Here is a 14,973-nt window from a genome sequence, read left to right as displayed (position 1 = left end):
AGGGGCGGGCAAATCATGAATAGCTGCTAAATGTCCCAGATACTCCAGCTCCGTAAGGAAAAATGAACATTTATCGATGTTGCAACGTAGGCCTGCCTGGGACAACACTTTAAACAAACACTCCAAATTACGGAAATGTTCAGCAGGCGTCCGACCGGACACAACAATATCATCTAAATAGTTGCAACACGATGGCACATTAGCCAGAAGATGTGACAAAAAACGCTGAAAAACAGCTGGAGCTGACGCACAACCAAAAGGCAAACGCAGAAAACGGAACAACCCCAACGACGTGTTTGACGAAATACTGTTGTGATTGCTCGTCGAGGGGCAATTGCAAATATGCTTCACGGAGATCAATTTTGGAAAAGAAACGAGCTTCCCCTAACTTATCCATCAGCTCGTCCGGTCTAGGCAAAGGAAAAGAATCAATGACAGTCTGAGGATTAACTGTCGACTTAAAATCAGCACACAAACGTAACTTGCCAGACGGTTTCTTTATAATAACTAAGGGAGAAGCCCACTGGCTCACTGAAACGGGTTGAATAACACCGTTGTTTTGCCAACGACGAAGTTCATCTTCTACAGGTGCTCGGAGGGCGTGAGGCACTGGACGAGCACGACAAAATCGAGGCTGAGCGTTATCTTTTAACGTAATATGAGCGGCAAAGTGCGCAGCACAACCTAGTTCGTCTTTAAATATGTCACTGTATCGTTTACACAACTCGGTTATGCTGTCTTGAGGAACAACAACAGAATTAATTTGCAACACATTGTCTTGGATAGACAGGCCAAACAAGTCAAAACAGTCTAATCCGAAAATGTTTACACTGTCTGTAGCGCGGAGCACTGTGAATGAAACTGTTTTTGTATTGCCACGGAATGTGGCTGGCACGCTACATACACCTAACACAGGAATTCGTTCTCCACTATAAGTAGCCAAAGAATGTTTTGCCGCTGAAAGTTTAGGGCGGCCGATAGCCGCATACGTAGCACTATTTATGAGAGTCACAGACGCACCAGTGTCTAATTGAAAATTGAAGGTCTTATCCTGGATGCGTAGCTTCACAAATAGTTTATTACACTGTCTCTGGATCGGTGCAGTGTAGGCGGAAGACACAAAATCAGCGCGTTTAGCGCGTGTTCGCTGCTTACGACAACTCGTGGGTTGGGCGGGTGGAACAACAACTCCCGCTTCACTTGCAGTCTGTACATTACTTTTTACAGCGTTTGAATTACGCTGGGGTCGCATAGCAGAGGGCTAGGTAGGTGGCTTATTGCAAACAAGTTTATTACCCACACGAACTGTGGAAGAGTCTTTAAACGCGACCTTCTGGGCGGGCTGGCTTTGAAGAACATGAATATCCATGGGCTGGGCAGCACTAGAATTGTTCTTGCGTTTACGCAAACAAACAGTCTGGATGTGTCCTTTCCTTTGACAAAAGTAACAAACCGCGTTTCTTAACGGGCAACGTTCACGAGGATGAGCCAGAACACACTTAGGGCAAGACTTAACTCTATCATTTTGCACACGCGGCTGACGAATGTGTTTAACATGACGCGGCCGGCTAGTGTTTACAGTCTGACCCTGCCGGTGGGGCCGCGGGCGTGACGTAACTTGCTTAGCACAGGCAATTTGAGAAATACATGGCTGATCTAACTCACACTCAGCATAGTCAAAAGTATCTTGGGCTTCAATGATGTTCATCACAGTCTCTAATGACGGGTCAGGCAACTTTAAGATAGCAGCACGAATACGAGAATCTGCAATGTTTTGCGTAATAGCGTCTCGTAACATGACATCACTGTAGGAAGCTCCACACACACAATTAAATCGGCACTGACGGGTGAGGCCCCGTAAATCTGTTAACCACTGTTTATTAGATTGATGTGGCAGTTTCTTTAATCTGAAGAACTTGAATCTGGCTGCTGCCACATGAACTCGCGACTCGAAATACTCAGCAAGCTTGTTAACAACAACGTCATAGTCTAAAGCTTCTGGCTGGGATTCCGGGAACAACTTACAAAGTAGTCGATAGATTTCCACGCCTGCAGTGGAAATTAAATAAAGCTGCCACTCAGTACCTGTGATTTTGTAGACTGTCATGTGCGCCTGCAACTGCGCGAAATATTCTCGCCATTCTTCTCTTGGCGCATCAAAAGCACGGAAAGGTGGTGCTGCCTGTGCCTGTGCTTGTTCCTTTTGTGTTGGAGGATTAGCCGCTTGTTTGGCGATTGCTTCCACCAGACTTTGTATTTGCTGACTCTGTAACAAGATCAACTGTTGTAATTCGGCAGACATAGTGAACACAAATTAAACCAGCCCCCAAAATTTTATCGCTATAATTAGTATAACAAGAACAAGTTGAACCAGCCCTGCACACGAGTTCGGAAGACCTCGTCGCTAGTTTTGTGGCGGTGTTCGTAGCGACAAACACTTGGCTGTAGAAATGGCTTATGAAGTCACCGCTACACTTTTAATAGCGGGCCGACCGGTCCGCTGGAACAGTGAACAGAAAGATGAAAGCCCAAACACTCATATTAAATAAAAGTCGGTACTTATCTTTTATTAATGAAGATACAGTAACACAGTAGTGAACTCGGTGTCTACAGAAATCTATCTAGTTCGAGTCGGAGCGGCTAGGTCAGCGTCGGCTGACGACAAACAACAACTCTGCTGCGATGAACACACAACTGACTACCAAGTACACAATTCGGAGGCGAGTATACAACTGAGCGGCGAATACAGAACTGTCCTAGCGCTCGCGACTCCAGCGCTTAAGAAGCCAGAAGCCAGCGGTGGCGCGCGCAGACTTGCGGTGATTTGCTGTCTCGCTGGCGCTGCTTATGCGGACGGCGTCCGGACTTTGATGCTGCCAACCTTTTGGCAGCGGGCTCGGTTGGCATTACTGGCTAGGACATAACACATACAGTCTTAGTGGTACACTGCCATGTGGTGATAACTGCCTGATGGTCTCTGGAGATAACAAGGAAGAATTCAGGACTGTACATGTCTTCCATTGCACCCAAGCTGTAGGGTCATGATCAAACTTCCTGTACCACCAGGTAGACCATACATCTTCTTCAAATACAAACTATGAGGTAACAGAGCAATTGAGTTACTTTTATCAGCCTCCAGTGCCACTATGTCCATAGCAAAACTTTTAAGTTCTTTAAGTTTTTAGTGAGATGTCAAGACCATGGCATAATACCAAAATCTGTCAGAGTGATACAGTTTATTAAGACAGCCACTGTACTGAAGATAATGGAGAAGGTGTGTCATGCTATTGTGAAGGAGAGATATCATGGGACTCTGTTGATGGAGTGACTTCAGCAAAATTTGATTGAGTGTATGAGGATGCAAGGGTTGGGTTGTTTGGGGGAGAAGACCAGACAGCTCATCGAATTAGGCAAGGACGGGGAAGGAATTCGGCCATGCCCTTTCAAAGGAACCATCCCGGCATTTGCCTGGAGCGATTTAGTGAAATCACGGAAAACCTAAATCAGGATGGCTGGATACGGGATTGAACCGTTGTCCTCCCAAATGTGAGTCCAGTGTGCTAGCCACTGCGCCACCTCACTTGGTACGAGGATGCAAGTTCTCAGTAGATGTCAAAATTTGATTGCTTTGTGCCACAACAGCCATCACCACAGGGAATAACTGCATGACATTCCAATGTTAAATTCACCAACAGGAATTTCGAAAATGTGATGCTATCTGTTTTGGGTAAGGGATTCAATTTTGCACTTACACCAAATGCAGCAACTCTGACAAGTTTTGTGAGTGGTGTTGAAGAAACTGTACAATGCCTTCCTATAGACACTGCCAAAGAAATAAGAAGGTAAACTTGCCGTGCTCTCTTGAAAGCTCCTTCTCAATGCAGTAATATAACCTCTGAAGAAAGGGTTGCACTACAAAATCTCTGAGAGGCTCCAGACATAGTGGAGCTGAAGGTTGATAACGGTAACTCAACTGTTCTGTTACCTCGTAGTTTGTATTTGGAGATGATGTATCATCTACTTCATGTACAGGAAGACTGATCACAACCCTACAACATGTGTGCAAAGAAATTTTAGATGGAAGAGCGATGGCTCTTTGGGACTTTCTGTTTACCATAAGCCTAATCACACTGATTTGTACTTGCACTCCTCAAGTTGCAATCACCCATCCCAAGCCATGAGTATGCTTAAAACCCTTGTACACAGGGCCCATACAGTGTCGGATGGAAACAGTTTACCTAAAGAGCTTGCACATTTAAGGACATTGTTCAGAGACAATAGATAGTCAACCCGGCAAATTAACAGGGCATCCTCAGCTTAAACCAAGAACTGGGAAGTGGATAAATAGGAGAACGTGCTAACAAAGTCCCTAGCTTGTATTTCCATCATTGGAAATACTTCCTTCAAAATAGCAAGAGGCCTTAATAATTTTAAGGTGAAAGTGATTTTCCACCCACCATCTACGATTTTGGACCTGCTGGGCAAGTCTGCAGTTGCAGAACATTGTATCTGCAATGGACATTCAGTGGAGTCTGACAAAACATTCATTTTGGGCACAGCAACATCTTTTTGGGATTCTGCTATAAGAGAATCTGTTGAAAAATGCAGCCAGAATACTCCGATAACTGCAGCAAGTGGATGTGACAAAGACACTTAATCCTTGCAGCTCCACAAGCTAGTGTTCTGCCACTGGGCAGTTTGGTCTTTCTGTCACCGTGACACTGACACATACACGGCATCAGCACACTATTTAAGGCAGAGGAGAGAATGTCTTTGTCAGTCTTCTATGACTGACCTGAAGGTGACTGGCAGGTGTCCAGTTGAAATATTGTGGAATGAAGTTTATGATGACCAGCTGCAATCCAGATATCATGTTGATACAGCTTTTGTAACTTTAATGCAGTGGTTCTGCTGTCTTCTGCAGCCTCCTGATATTATGCCATTGATAACTATTGATTGTAAAGGGCAGATTATCATGACAGTGAGAAGAGAATATGATATGACGAACATCTATATCCAATATGCAGCCCTCTTTTGGAACAGGTATTGGCTGACAGAGGGTGACTTCATGTAGAACAATTCTTTGGTTGGTGTAACTGATGATTGTTATTCAGTATGCAAACACAGGGTTTTATCAAATATGAGATGTTTAGATCACTACCCAGAAATGTTAAACATTTGACTGTTGTGTCTGCAAGGCAGAGAAATGTAACTTTTAATGCGTGTTAGACACCATCATTTATGAAAATTGCAACACCAAGAAGGACACCTGTGTTTCAAGTGGGCCATCAAACAAACAACAAGAATATGGGAAGGATAGACAGCTATCACCACATAGAAGATGTGTTGAGTTGCAGACAAGCACAGTGAAAGAGTATGTTAGAAATGTTCATCTTATGGACTATGCAAGTCAACAATATACAGGGTGATTCAAAAAGAATACCACAACTTTAAAAATGTGTATTTAATGAAAGAAACATAATATAATCTTCTGTTATACATCATTACAAAGAGTATTTAAAAAGGTTTTTTTCACTCAGAAACAAGTTCAGAGATGTTCAATATGGCCCCCCCCCCCCAGACACTCGAGCAATATCAACCCGATACTCCAACTCGTTCCACACTCTCTGTAGCATATCAGGCGTAACAGTTTGGATAGCTGCTGTTATTTCTCGTTTCAAATCATCAATGGTGGCTGGGAGAGGTGGCCGAAACACCATATCCTTAACATACCCCCATAAGAAAAAATCGCAGGGGGTAAGATCAGGGCTTCTTGGAGGCCAGTGATGAAGTGCTCTGTCACGGGCTGCCTGGCGGCCGATCCATCGCCTCGGGTAGTTGACGTTCAGGTAGTTACGGACAGATAAGTGCCAATGTGGACTCTCCATACAGTTGATTGTGGAATTTGCAGCTCTCTGCTAGCTCTGCGAGTCGATTTTCCTGGGCTGCGAACAAATGCTTGCTGGATGCGTGCTACATTTTCATCACTCGTTCTCGGCCGTCCAGAACTTTTCCCTTTGCACAAACACCCATTCTCTGTAAACTGTTTATACCAACGTTTAATACACCACCTATCAGGAGGTTTAACACCATACTTCGTTCGAAATGCACGCTGAACAACTGTCGTCGATTCACTTCTGCCGTACTCAATAACACAAAAAGCTTTCTGTTGAGCGGTCGCCATCTTAGCATCAACTGACGCTGACGCCTAGTCAACAGTGCCTCAAGCGAACAAATGTACAACTAAATGAAACTTTATAGCTCCCTTAATTCGCCGACAGATAGTGCTTAGCTCTGCCTTTTGTCGTTGCAGAGTCTTAAATTCCTAAAGTTGTGGTATTCTTTTTGAATCACCCTGTATTTCCTTAGCTGAACATTTTTTCATTGTGCCTGTCTGTGACTCAACAAACCTCTACCTGGTGGTAGTATTATGCTGTTACCTAATATGTCACCAGTGTTCACAAATTTTCCTTCCTGGACTTTGTTACTAAACAATGTGGAAAGACAGTGTAGTGCCACAGAAGATACTGAACCCAACAGTACAACATAATCAAAATTTTCATAATGTATAACGGGTGCTCACCAAGTTCAGATTGCTGTTTTAAATTGTTTGTTCAATGCAGTTACTCTGATTTTCGGCAGTGGCATCTAAATTATGAGCGCACTCAACAATACAGCCCAAGAATAACATTATCTGTTAAAGTGAGGTTATTCTTCAGTATTTTGGATGACACATTTTACACAATTTCTCTTTATGATATCTTTTTGCGTTTGTTGCAGTTACTAAAATTTTCTTTTTCTTTTAGAACTATTTTCATTTACCAATTTATATTCTAACCACTCAGTAGCCACTTCAGTTTCTGCACTTCAACCTCACCTCCCTCACTATTTCCACATGCCTTACCATGTAAGGTAATGTGGCAGCATAGCAGAATTTTCCACTGCATGGGTGAGTGAGATGGAGAATGAGCTGTCACATCATCAAGATCTCCCTGTCAGCAGCTTAAAAAATAAGTACCTCAACCATTTCAGTGACACAGCAACAAGTGATCATTGTAGCCATAACTTTTCAGTCTGTTACATTTATACAGACAAGATGGAAGAGCTGCTTCGCAATGGTCATATTACGTGATCCACTTTCTGGTATGACCCTTTTGTGCCCAATTATTCCACACTTGAATCACTGCCATAACAGCGAACAAGCCAAACATTTTGAATCTGGCAACTCCATTGTTCATTTTCCCTGTTCACTATCATTCATATACTAATACTGCACTCTTTGAAACTGACAAGCCATTCTTGCCTTTTCATTTTTACTTCATTTGATGGATGTTCATTGATTGAGTACAGCATAACACCCTTTTTTCTATTCGGTCATATGAGAGAAGGCATAAACTACATGCATTCTTCTCAAGCAGTCATACAGTGCAAGACAGAGCACTGAGTATACTTTCTATATGCAGTTTTAATCATTTAGTCCTACACAGTCTTTAAGACTGGATTCATTCCGTTCATATTCTTTTTCTTTTTTCTTTTTTTGGATGTTGCAGTTCCATGTACCTTAAGTTTGTGCCTTTATTAAATACATCAAAAGTACATGACATTTTAATGATAGTCATCACCGTAAATTTTCTCGTACAGCATAATTTTCAACCCATGTTTATTTTTTGTTTCCAGCTACAGTAGCTCCAGAACTCATAGTATATTATGGATATGGAAGAAAACCTTTTTATAGTGAGATGGCAGTAATAGTTCCTGCTGCCACTGGGATTACAATTACAATTGCTGCTGCTGCTATCCTATTCGCCTACTTGAAGAAAAATCATACCATAATGTCTTCTAATACATACAGAGGTAAAACACAGCTAGAAAATGAAAGAGAAAAAGAAGTGCAAATGAATATAATGGCAGCACTTATGGACTTAGTTGTACTATATCCTTCCCAATATGTCTGATTTCATTAAACAGTTTCTCTCCTATAGAATAAAATTTCTTTCTCCCATTGGACATACTACTTTACTGTGGTAAGTTCTAAACAAAAATCCAGTTCTACAAGAGTAATTGTTAATTATATTAACCTTACACTCTCTCTAAGTGAACATAGTGCAGCTAAAGTTCATTAATTTTAAACCGATATTTACTGACTATAGCTCCTGTCTACTCAAGCCAATGTCAACTCAGTCATACCTCTGGGGTTTGTGTTACAGTAATGTTATTTGCTCTTTTAGCATTCTGTATATTAGCTGGTAAGAATGGAACCCTCATAGGATCACTTTGCTGTCTGTCTGCCTGACTGTTAAGATCCCTTTTTCTCAGAAGTGGGTATAGAGCTATGAAGCTAAAATTTGTGTCACGCACTAAGGTCTATGGTCCCTTGGAAGGGTAAACTTCTCAGTCAGTGCAATCAAAGGATACTGTCATTTTATTGTTACTCACAAACTCACTCATCAAAGCCTATAGGGTACTTTACATTGACCTGGAATCATGAAATTTGGCAAGAAGCAGGATTTCACAGTACAAATAAAAGAAAAAAGAAAAAAATTATCAATTAGTAACTATATCACATAAGAAAAAATTTTTGCTTTTAAATACCTACATTGCATTCATAATCTGTTGAAAGTCTCAGGAACTGCTGTAGGGATTTTGATCTGGTTTTCAATAATAGGTACTGTGATTCACGAGGAAGGTTTGTGTGAATAATTTAAAAATATTTCATGCTAATTGACTGAACTGTGATGAAGTGAAGTCTCCTGGCCCTGCGAAAATGATGTCTTTACCATCTAGTGGTGATAGGTAAAAGGCCACAAAACTACTGTGCTGAGAAATCTGTGACATGTACAGCATCTGTAATATTTCCAGAGCAAAGTAATGCTGGTAATTGATGCAGGATTGCACTTCCATTGTTTGGGATTACATTCTGACATCCCATAAAATATCAACTGAAACGTTTCACAGAGAAATTCTGCATTTTCATGACTACAATAACACCATGGCCCGCTGAACCATTTTCTTCTGCCATATCTTACCAATAATCGCAACAGGGATGAGAGCAGACAATGCATCTACAATAGCCAGTTAGCATAGCATCTTAATATAACTCCAAAAGTAATAAAATAAATGAAAATTACAACAGTGAATAAAAATTACAGAAATATTTAACCATAAAATTAAAACATTCTTGAACATCTTGGAATTCCTAGCACCAATATCTTGCCAGTATCAATATTGATAGCAGGAAATTGTCAAGATTCTCGATTCCAAGGATTGATTAACTTTCTACTCACATAATTATGTTTGAATATGTAACCCTGAGTGCCTGAGGTGCATTTGTCTAGATTTTTATAGATATTGACATGTAATACTAAAGTCAGTACATATCTCTGTAATCACTGGTAACAGAATGAAAGTGGCTGTAACTTCATATTAGCAGAGTGTTATAGAACAGTTATAGAACATTATTTTACAGCAATATTTTTATATAGATGTTTCAGATATGCTACAATACTGTGAAATATAAATTATCCAAATATTTTCCTATGTTAGGGTTTATTATTTCAGAAAGAATTTATGTCACATGTTTCTTCAAATTCACATTGTTATGAAGTACTACTATAGTAAGTTGCAGACCATTATTGACTCTGATATTAAAATAATAATATTTATTCTCCATAATGGAATAATGACATTGTGACACTCAATATTTGGTGATTTCATTTTCACTTAAATTCACAGACCTGAACTGCTTCTCGCTATATTTTCTTCCATATCTATGTAGAAGTGTATGTTACACTTTTAAGGGACACAAAAGAATTACTGATGGCACTTATGGTATTCATAGATAAACATGAAGATCCTGAGCAGCTGTCAGACTTGGGCAAGAAAGTGTTGCAGGACAGAGCTGACAGCTCAGACTGTGGAAAAATGTCTCCAAGCTTGCAAGAACCAGTCTACCTGCCGACTCCAGTGCGTGTCTCTCTTGGATACAGGCAGGACATCAGTCCCTATGCCACCTTTCAGGTTCCAGCACCTGGAGGTCCTGACTGTTCTGACTGTGAAGAGGATTTAGAGCCACATGACCGGAATCATAAGCTTGCAGACAAGGTGAATCTTTAGAAAAACAAAAACATTGTCATATATTTGTAGTCATACTGTGAATTTCGAAATTTACCCAGTGAAGTGGATATTCAGATAAATTTCAGGGATGCAGCCAGAGAGTTGAGTCCCATAGTGCTCAGAGCCATTTTGCAGCCAGAGATTCTGACATACACTTACATCTACTGGGATAATGTTATTAAGGAGGCAGTTGAGATTAAATAGAAAGTGACTTTTTAAATAGAGACAGGGCTTTAAATTATGCTTGGAATCTTGCTCTCTCCTTGATTGTACTCAGAAGGACATAGTTAATGCTGGGTGCTCACTTGCTGGTAATTTATATTAACTATTATCAATAATTTCTGATGTTGATCATTTTTGGTTCTGTGTTGGTGATGGTGGTGGTAGTGTTTACAGTGTGTGTGTGTGTGTGTGTGTGTGTGTGTGTGTGAGGGAGAGAGAGAGAGAGAGAGAGAGAGAGAGAGTCTTTATCTTCCTGCCTGATTATGCCCCAAGGTTTTAAATTTTCTTGCACACTGCTCACTTGCTGCATTTGTACCTTGAAAAATTGGCACATGTTAAAGACATCCTCCAAGTTGTTTGAACATTTTATGTGCTGGAAGAAACTCTAGTGTCACATAGTAGATCTGTTTCTGGACGAGCATGCAAGGTAGTTTCAGATGGTGGAAGCTTCGGCAAGTTTGTCAGTGAACTTGGAGAGTGATTGTTTGTCACTGCAGGCTACCTGACAGTAGCAGCCCCTTAAATGACGAATACTCTCTTCAATGCCAGTGTGATAATTTATTTGATAAATTTGGATTCTCACAGAAATTGATTTTCCCTGGAAACCTCAGGGAAGAGACTCATATTTCTACTGTTTAGACTCATATTTCTACTGTTTCTACTGTTTGTTGACTGAAACATCTATTGAGACATTTTGGTAAAAATAAGTGCGTGAGATTGTGCTTTGGAAAGCAATCATTTATTAAATCATCACAGGAGGGAAGTCAAAGCAGTGTCCTGAGTTGTTATAGAGCTGGTTACTCAGATTTGATTGTCCCCTGCCTACATCTACATAATGTAGAAGTCTTCGCCACTGGCTAGTGTTTCATAGCCTTCCATTCCCATTTCCCAATGCTTTACTACAGCACATATGATTATTATTATTTTTTTTTTTTTTTACTTGTTCACACTAAAGCAAAGGCTAGTTTTCAATTCTCCAGCTATTTTTCATTCAACACATATATTTTACACAAATACTGTGTACTTCACAAAATGAAGAATTTACTATCCTGTAACTGCAATATCAATGAGTCGCAGAGGCAGTGAACTCATACAAATAACTGAAAGCAACAATTTGCATGGATATGAAATTAATAAGCAGATTTTGGTTCACGGGTAGTGTACTAGAAAAATGCAGTCTGTAAAGGAGACTGCTTACAAAAACTTGTGTGATCCATCCTAGAATATTGTCCAAGTGTGTCGGACAATACTAAATGGAACTAACAGTAGATATAGAATGGTCACAGGTTTATCAGATGCAGGCGAAAGTTATAACAGGGATGCTGGAAAAACTGCTTGGAAATATACACCAAAAAACCTGCAACAGGCTTCTTATAAGATTTCAAGAGGTAATATTAAGTAAGGAATTTAGGTATGTACTATATATAACTCCCATAGGCACTATAGAGACAGAATGAGACTAATTACAGTGACACAGAGGCATTTAAATAGCCATGCTTCCTGTGCTCTCTATGCAGGTCCAATGGGATGGATACAATGGCAAATACCATCAGCCAGGCACTTTGAAGTATTCACAACCTGTTTGTGTGCCTCTACAGTCTCCTGGATGTTCAGCTTCACAAGTCTTCCTCCTGTCATTATGTAATGTTACAAAACGTTGTTAAATAAATGTGAACAACCACTTTGAATTTACCTTTTCATTCTCTTCGCCATTCTTGACACAATACTGGTTTCAATGTTCAGCTTTCTTGAAATGCACTAATAGAAGTTTGGTAATACAGATCTGTAAGCAACACATACTATTCAGAGGTTGTGCAAATTTGCAAGTAGATAGATAGATATACAGATACATAGAAGTTGAGATATTGAATGCATGGTAACAACATAGTGACTGCATAACTTAATGTCCACCTCCGACTGACTGTATAAATAAAATGAATGCATTAGTTTGCCAACTGATTGAATAGTCTTCTCTGATTGACTGCAGTTTTGTGTGCAGTGCCTATACAGAGAAGCATGTAATATAGTAATCACAATTGCATTTTGAGTATTAACATTAAAGACAGGAAAAATGGAACATACAAAAATAAATTAGACACTGAAGTTATTGTGATTAACTATAAGCTGTACAATCAAAACACTGTGAACTGATAAGCAGTAATGTATGAAGTGAAGGTTTTTCTGTGTGCTGAAAATTTTAAACTTTCCTGAGAATTTTCAGGAAAGATACATTTTATGTTTTGGATATTTCATAAACTAACATGTTATTTTAGGAAATTTATGAATTTTCAAAAACAGAAAATGCCTGGCTACATAGCTATGGCAGTAGAATTTTTACAGGATTGCATTTTTTCTGAAATACAAAAATTTTGAATACCTACAAGTAACTTCTGAAATATGTGGTTTTTGGAAAAGCCTAATGCTTTTGTGAGAGAGGTACGTGTGCGCTTGCAAATAAGCTTTGTGTGGTTTACATGACACTAAAATTGTAAATATTTCCTTAAATAAAATGCTTCCACATAAACTGAATATACCATTATCATCAGTAGTCTCAAATCCATACTGTTAGTAATAAGGTTTTGTTAAATGCTTCATGAATAAGAATTTAGTAATTTTAAGTACTTTTGTGTGTAGATTATGTGTATAATGCAGAACAAAACAAATATTTAGGGAGCAGAATTGTAGCGAGTGGAACCATTCCACATTGATGTGTCTCAACTTGACAAAGGCCTTCACAAATTTAGGTGAAGTTGACTTATAAGACATATGATAAGATGTTGCACAAATCTATTGGAAGGAAGTATGAGATCCTAGTGAAGGAAAGTGCAACCAAGAAGAAGAAATAATTTTATAGACTCTATAAAACAGGGATGCACTGATGCAGAAACAAAAGACTGTCCCTGAAAAGAATATTTATGATAAGTAGATGTCAATACATGCTACTCACCAATCTGTTGACTGAGAAAATTAATGAAGAATGGAACAAGTATTTCATTTAAATTTTTGGCTTATTTCAGGTACATATAAAACTCTATATTCTTTCAAATTGTGTCGTATATTGTTATATTAAATACAACTAATTTTTACATTATGTTGCAGCAATCTGAGGTTACTAAGGTGAAATGACAGAAATTCACTTGTTTCCAACCTCAAAAAATTATGTCTCAGCTAATTTCCTTGTGCAATGTTATTGTGCATGCCTGCTTCATCAGTTTTGTCTGTGGTGCACAGTTATGCCTCTTTGAAGAAACCAATCTAGAGTAGGAGGCCTCATGCATTTGAGGAAATTACGAAACAACATCTTTTACTCACAAATGTGAAGAAAACTACTTGTTATTCATGTTCTTATTGCCAACAAATTTTTTTTTCTTTGTTGTTGTTCTGGTCTTCGGTCCTGAGACTGGTTTGATGCAGCTCTCCATGCTACTCTATCCTGTGCAAGCTTCTTCATCTCCCAGTGCCTACTGCAACCTACATCCTTCTGAATCTGCTTAGTGTATTCATCTCTTGGTCTCCCTCTACGATTTTTACCCTCCACACTGCCCTCCAATGCTAAATTTGTGATCCCTTGATGCCTCAAAACATGTCCTACCAACCGATCCCTTCTTCTAGTCAAGTTGTGCCACAAACTTCTCTTCTCCCCAATCCTATTCAATACCTCCTCATTAGTTACGTGATCTACCCACCTTATCTTCAGCATTACTCTTTACTACCTGCTGTTATGCACAAAGAATGACTTGGAACTTCTCAGATTGGCTGCTGGGAGTAGAGGAATCAGGAAACATAGGTTTACAGGACTTGTTTCTGTTCAGTACAAATGTTAGTTGGCAAAAACTAATTTACGTGATAGCATTGTTTAGAAGTATTTCGTAATATATAGCAAAAAAATTTGAGTTTCCAATTCACAAAACATTAAAATGATTGCTGCACCAAAGTCTAACTTCCATTTTTGTTTCTGGTACATGTTTGTTCTCTTCATGTGATGCCTGCCTTTGAGGCTAGTGTATGTGCATGGCACAGACCATATACAGTTACACTCAGCACGTACCTCATGAAATGCTGTGTTACCGTGTATGCTTACTGTTCGTAACTTTCAGCTGGTTTTGCATTGTGTTAAAACTGATTTATCAATACTTTATCACTTCATATGTGTTTTTAAACTTTATTGTAGGATGGAAGCAGCACAGATTCAACATACTCCAAAATTCACAGGAAACTTCAACATGGAAACGAAACACCTGAGTGGATACCCTTACATAATTTGTACCAAGCACATAGGTATTAATAACACCAGCAACTTTTCAGGCAGCCACTATCAAGTGTTGTGGAGAAAGTTTTCACTGTAAGCAAGATGTTAACAGACAGTGGTAAAGATGATGAAGCAAGTTAAACTTACCAAGTGCCTTTTGACTAAAGAAAAAACTATTTATTAGCTCCAGTGTAAATGTCAGTTTTTATACATTTATATAAATGATTTCATGTTTCAAAGAGGAGCTGATTGTATTCACATGTGACAATAATGCCTCTGCTAATGATGTAAACTCATGGATTAAATACAAAATATACTTCTTCAAATTCCTTATTTTTAAGTTATTTCTTTTGTAATTTATTGTAAATAGCCTTTCTAGCAAATCTGAA

At 39.3% G+C, this 14,973-nt stretch overlaps 1 protein-coding gene across 1 annotated transcript in view; it reads left to right on the top strand.

The window, feature by feature from the left end:
* Positions 1 to 14,766, top strand: part of LOC124776150 (Down syndrome cell adhesion molecule-like protein Dscam2) — a 138,441-nt gene extending 123,675 nt beyond the window's left edge. The window contains exons 12-14 of the mRNA XM_047250987.1: positions 7,678 to 7,854; positions 9,839 to 10,101; positions 14,507 to 14,766. Coding sequence (XP_047106943.1) covers positions 7,678 to 7,854; positions 9,839 to 10,101; positions 14,507 to 14,620 — 554 coding nt within the window. The 3' untranslated portion in view covers positions 14,621 to 14,766. The remainder of the gene's footprint in view (positions 1 to 7,677; positions 7,855 to 9,838; positions 10,102 to 14,506) is intronic.
* The last annotated feature ends 207 nt before the right edge of the window (positions 14,767 to 14,973 follow it).

Source organism: Schistocerca piceifrons, chromosome 2 (genome assembly GCF_021461385.2).
Source record: "Schistocerca piceifrons isolate TAMUIC-IGC-003096 chromosome 2, iqSchPice1.1, whole genome shotgun sequence".
NCBI classification, from domain to species: Eukaryota; Metazoa; Arthropoda; class Insecta; order Orthoptera; family Acrididae; genus Schistocerca; species Schistocerca piceifrons.
The sequence above is the reverse complement of the archived record's forward strand: the minus strand, read 5'-3'. Positions and strand labels throughout refer to the sequence as shown.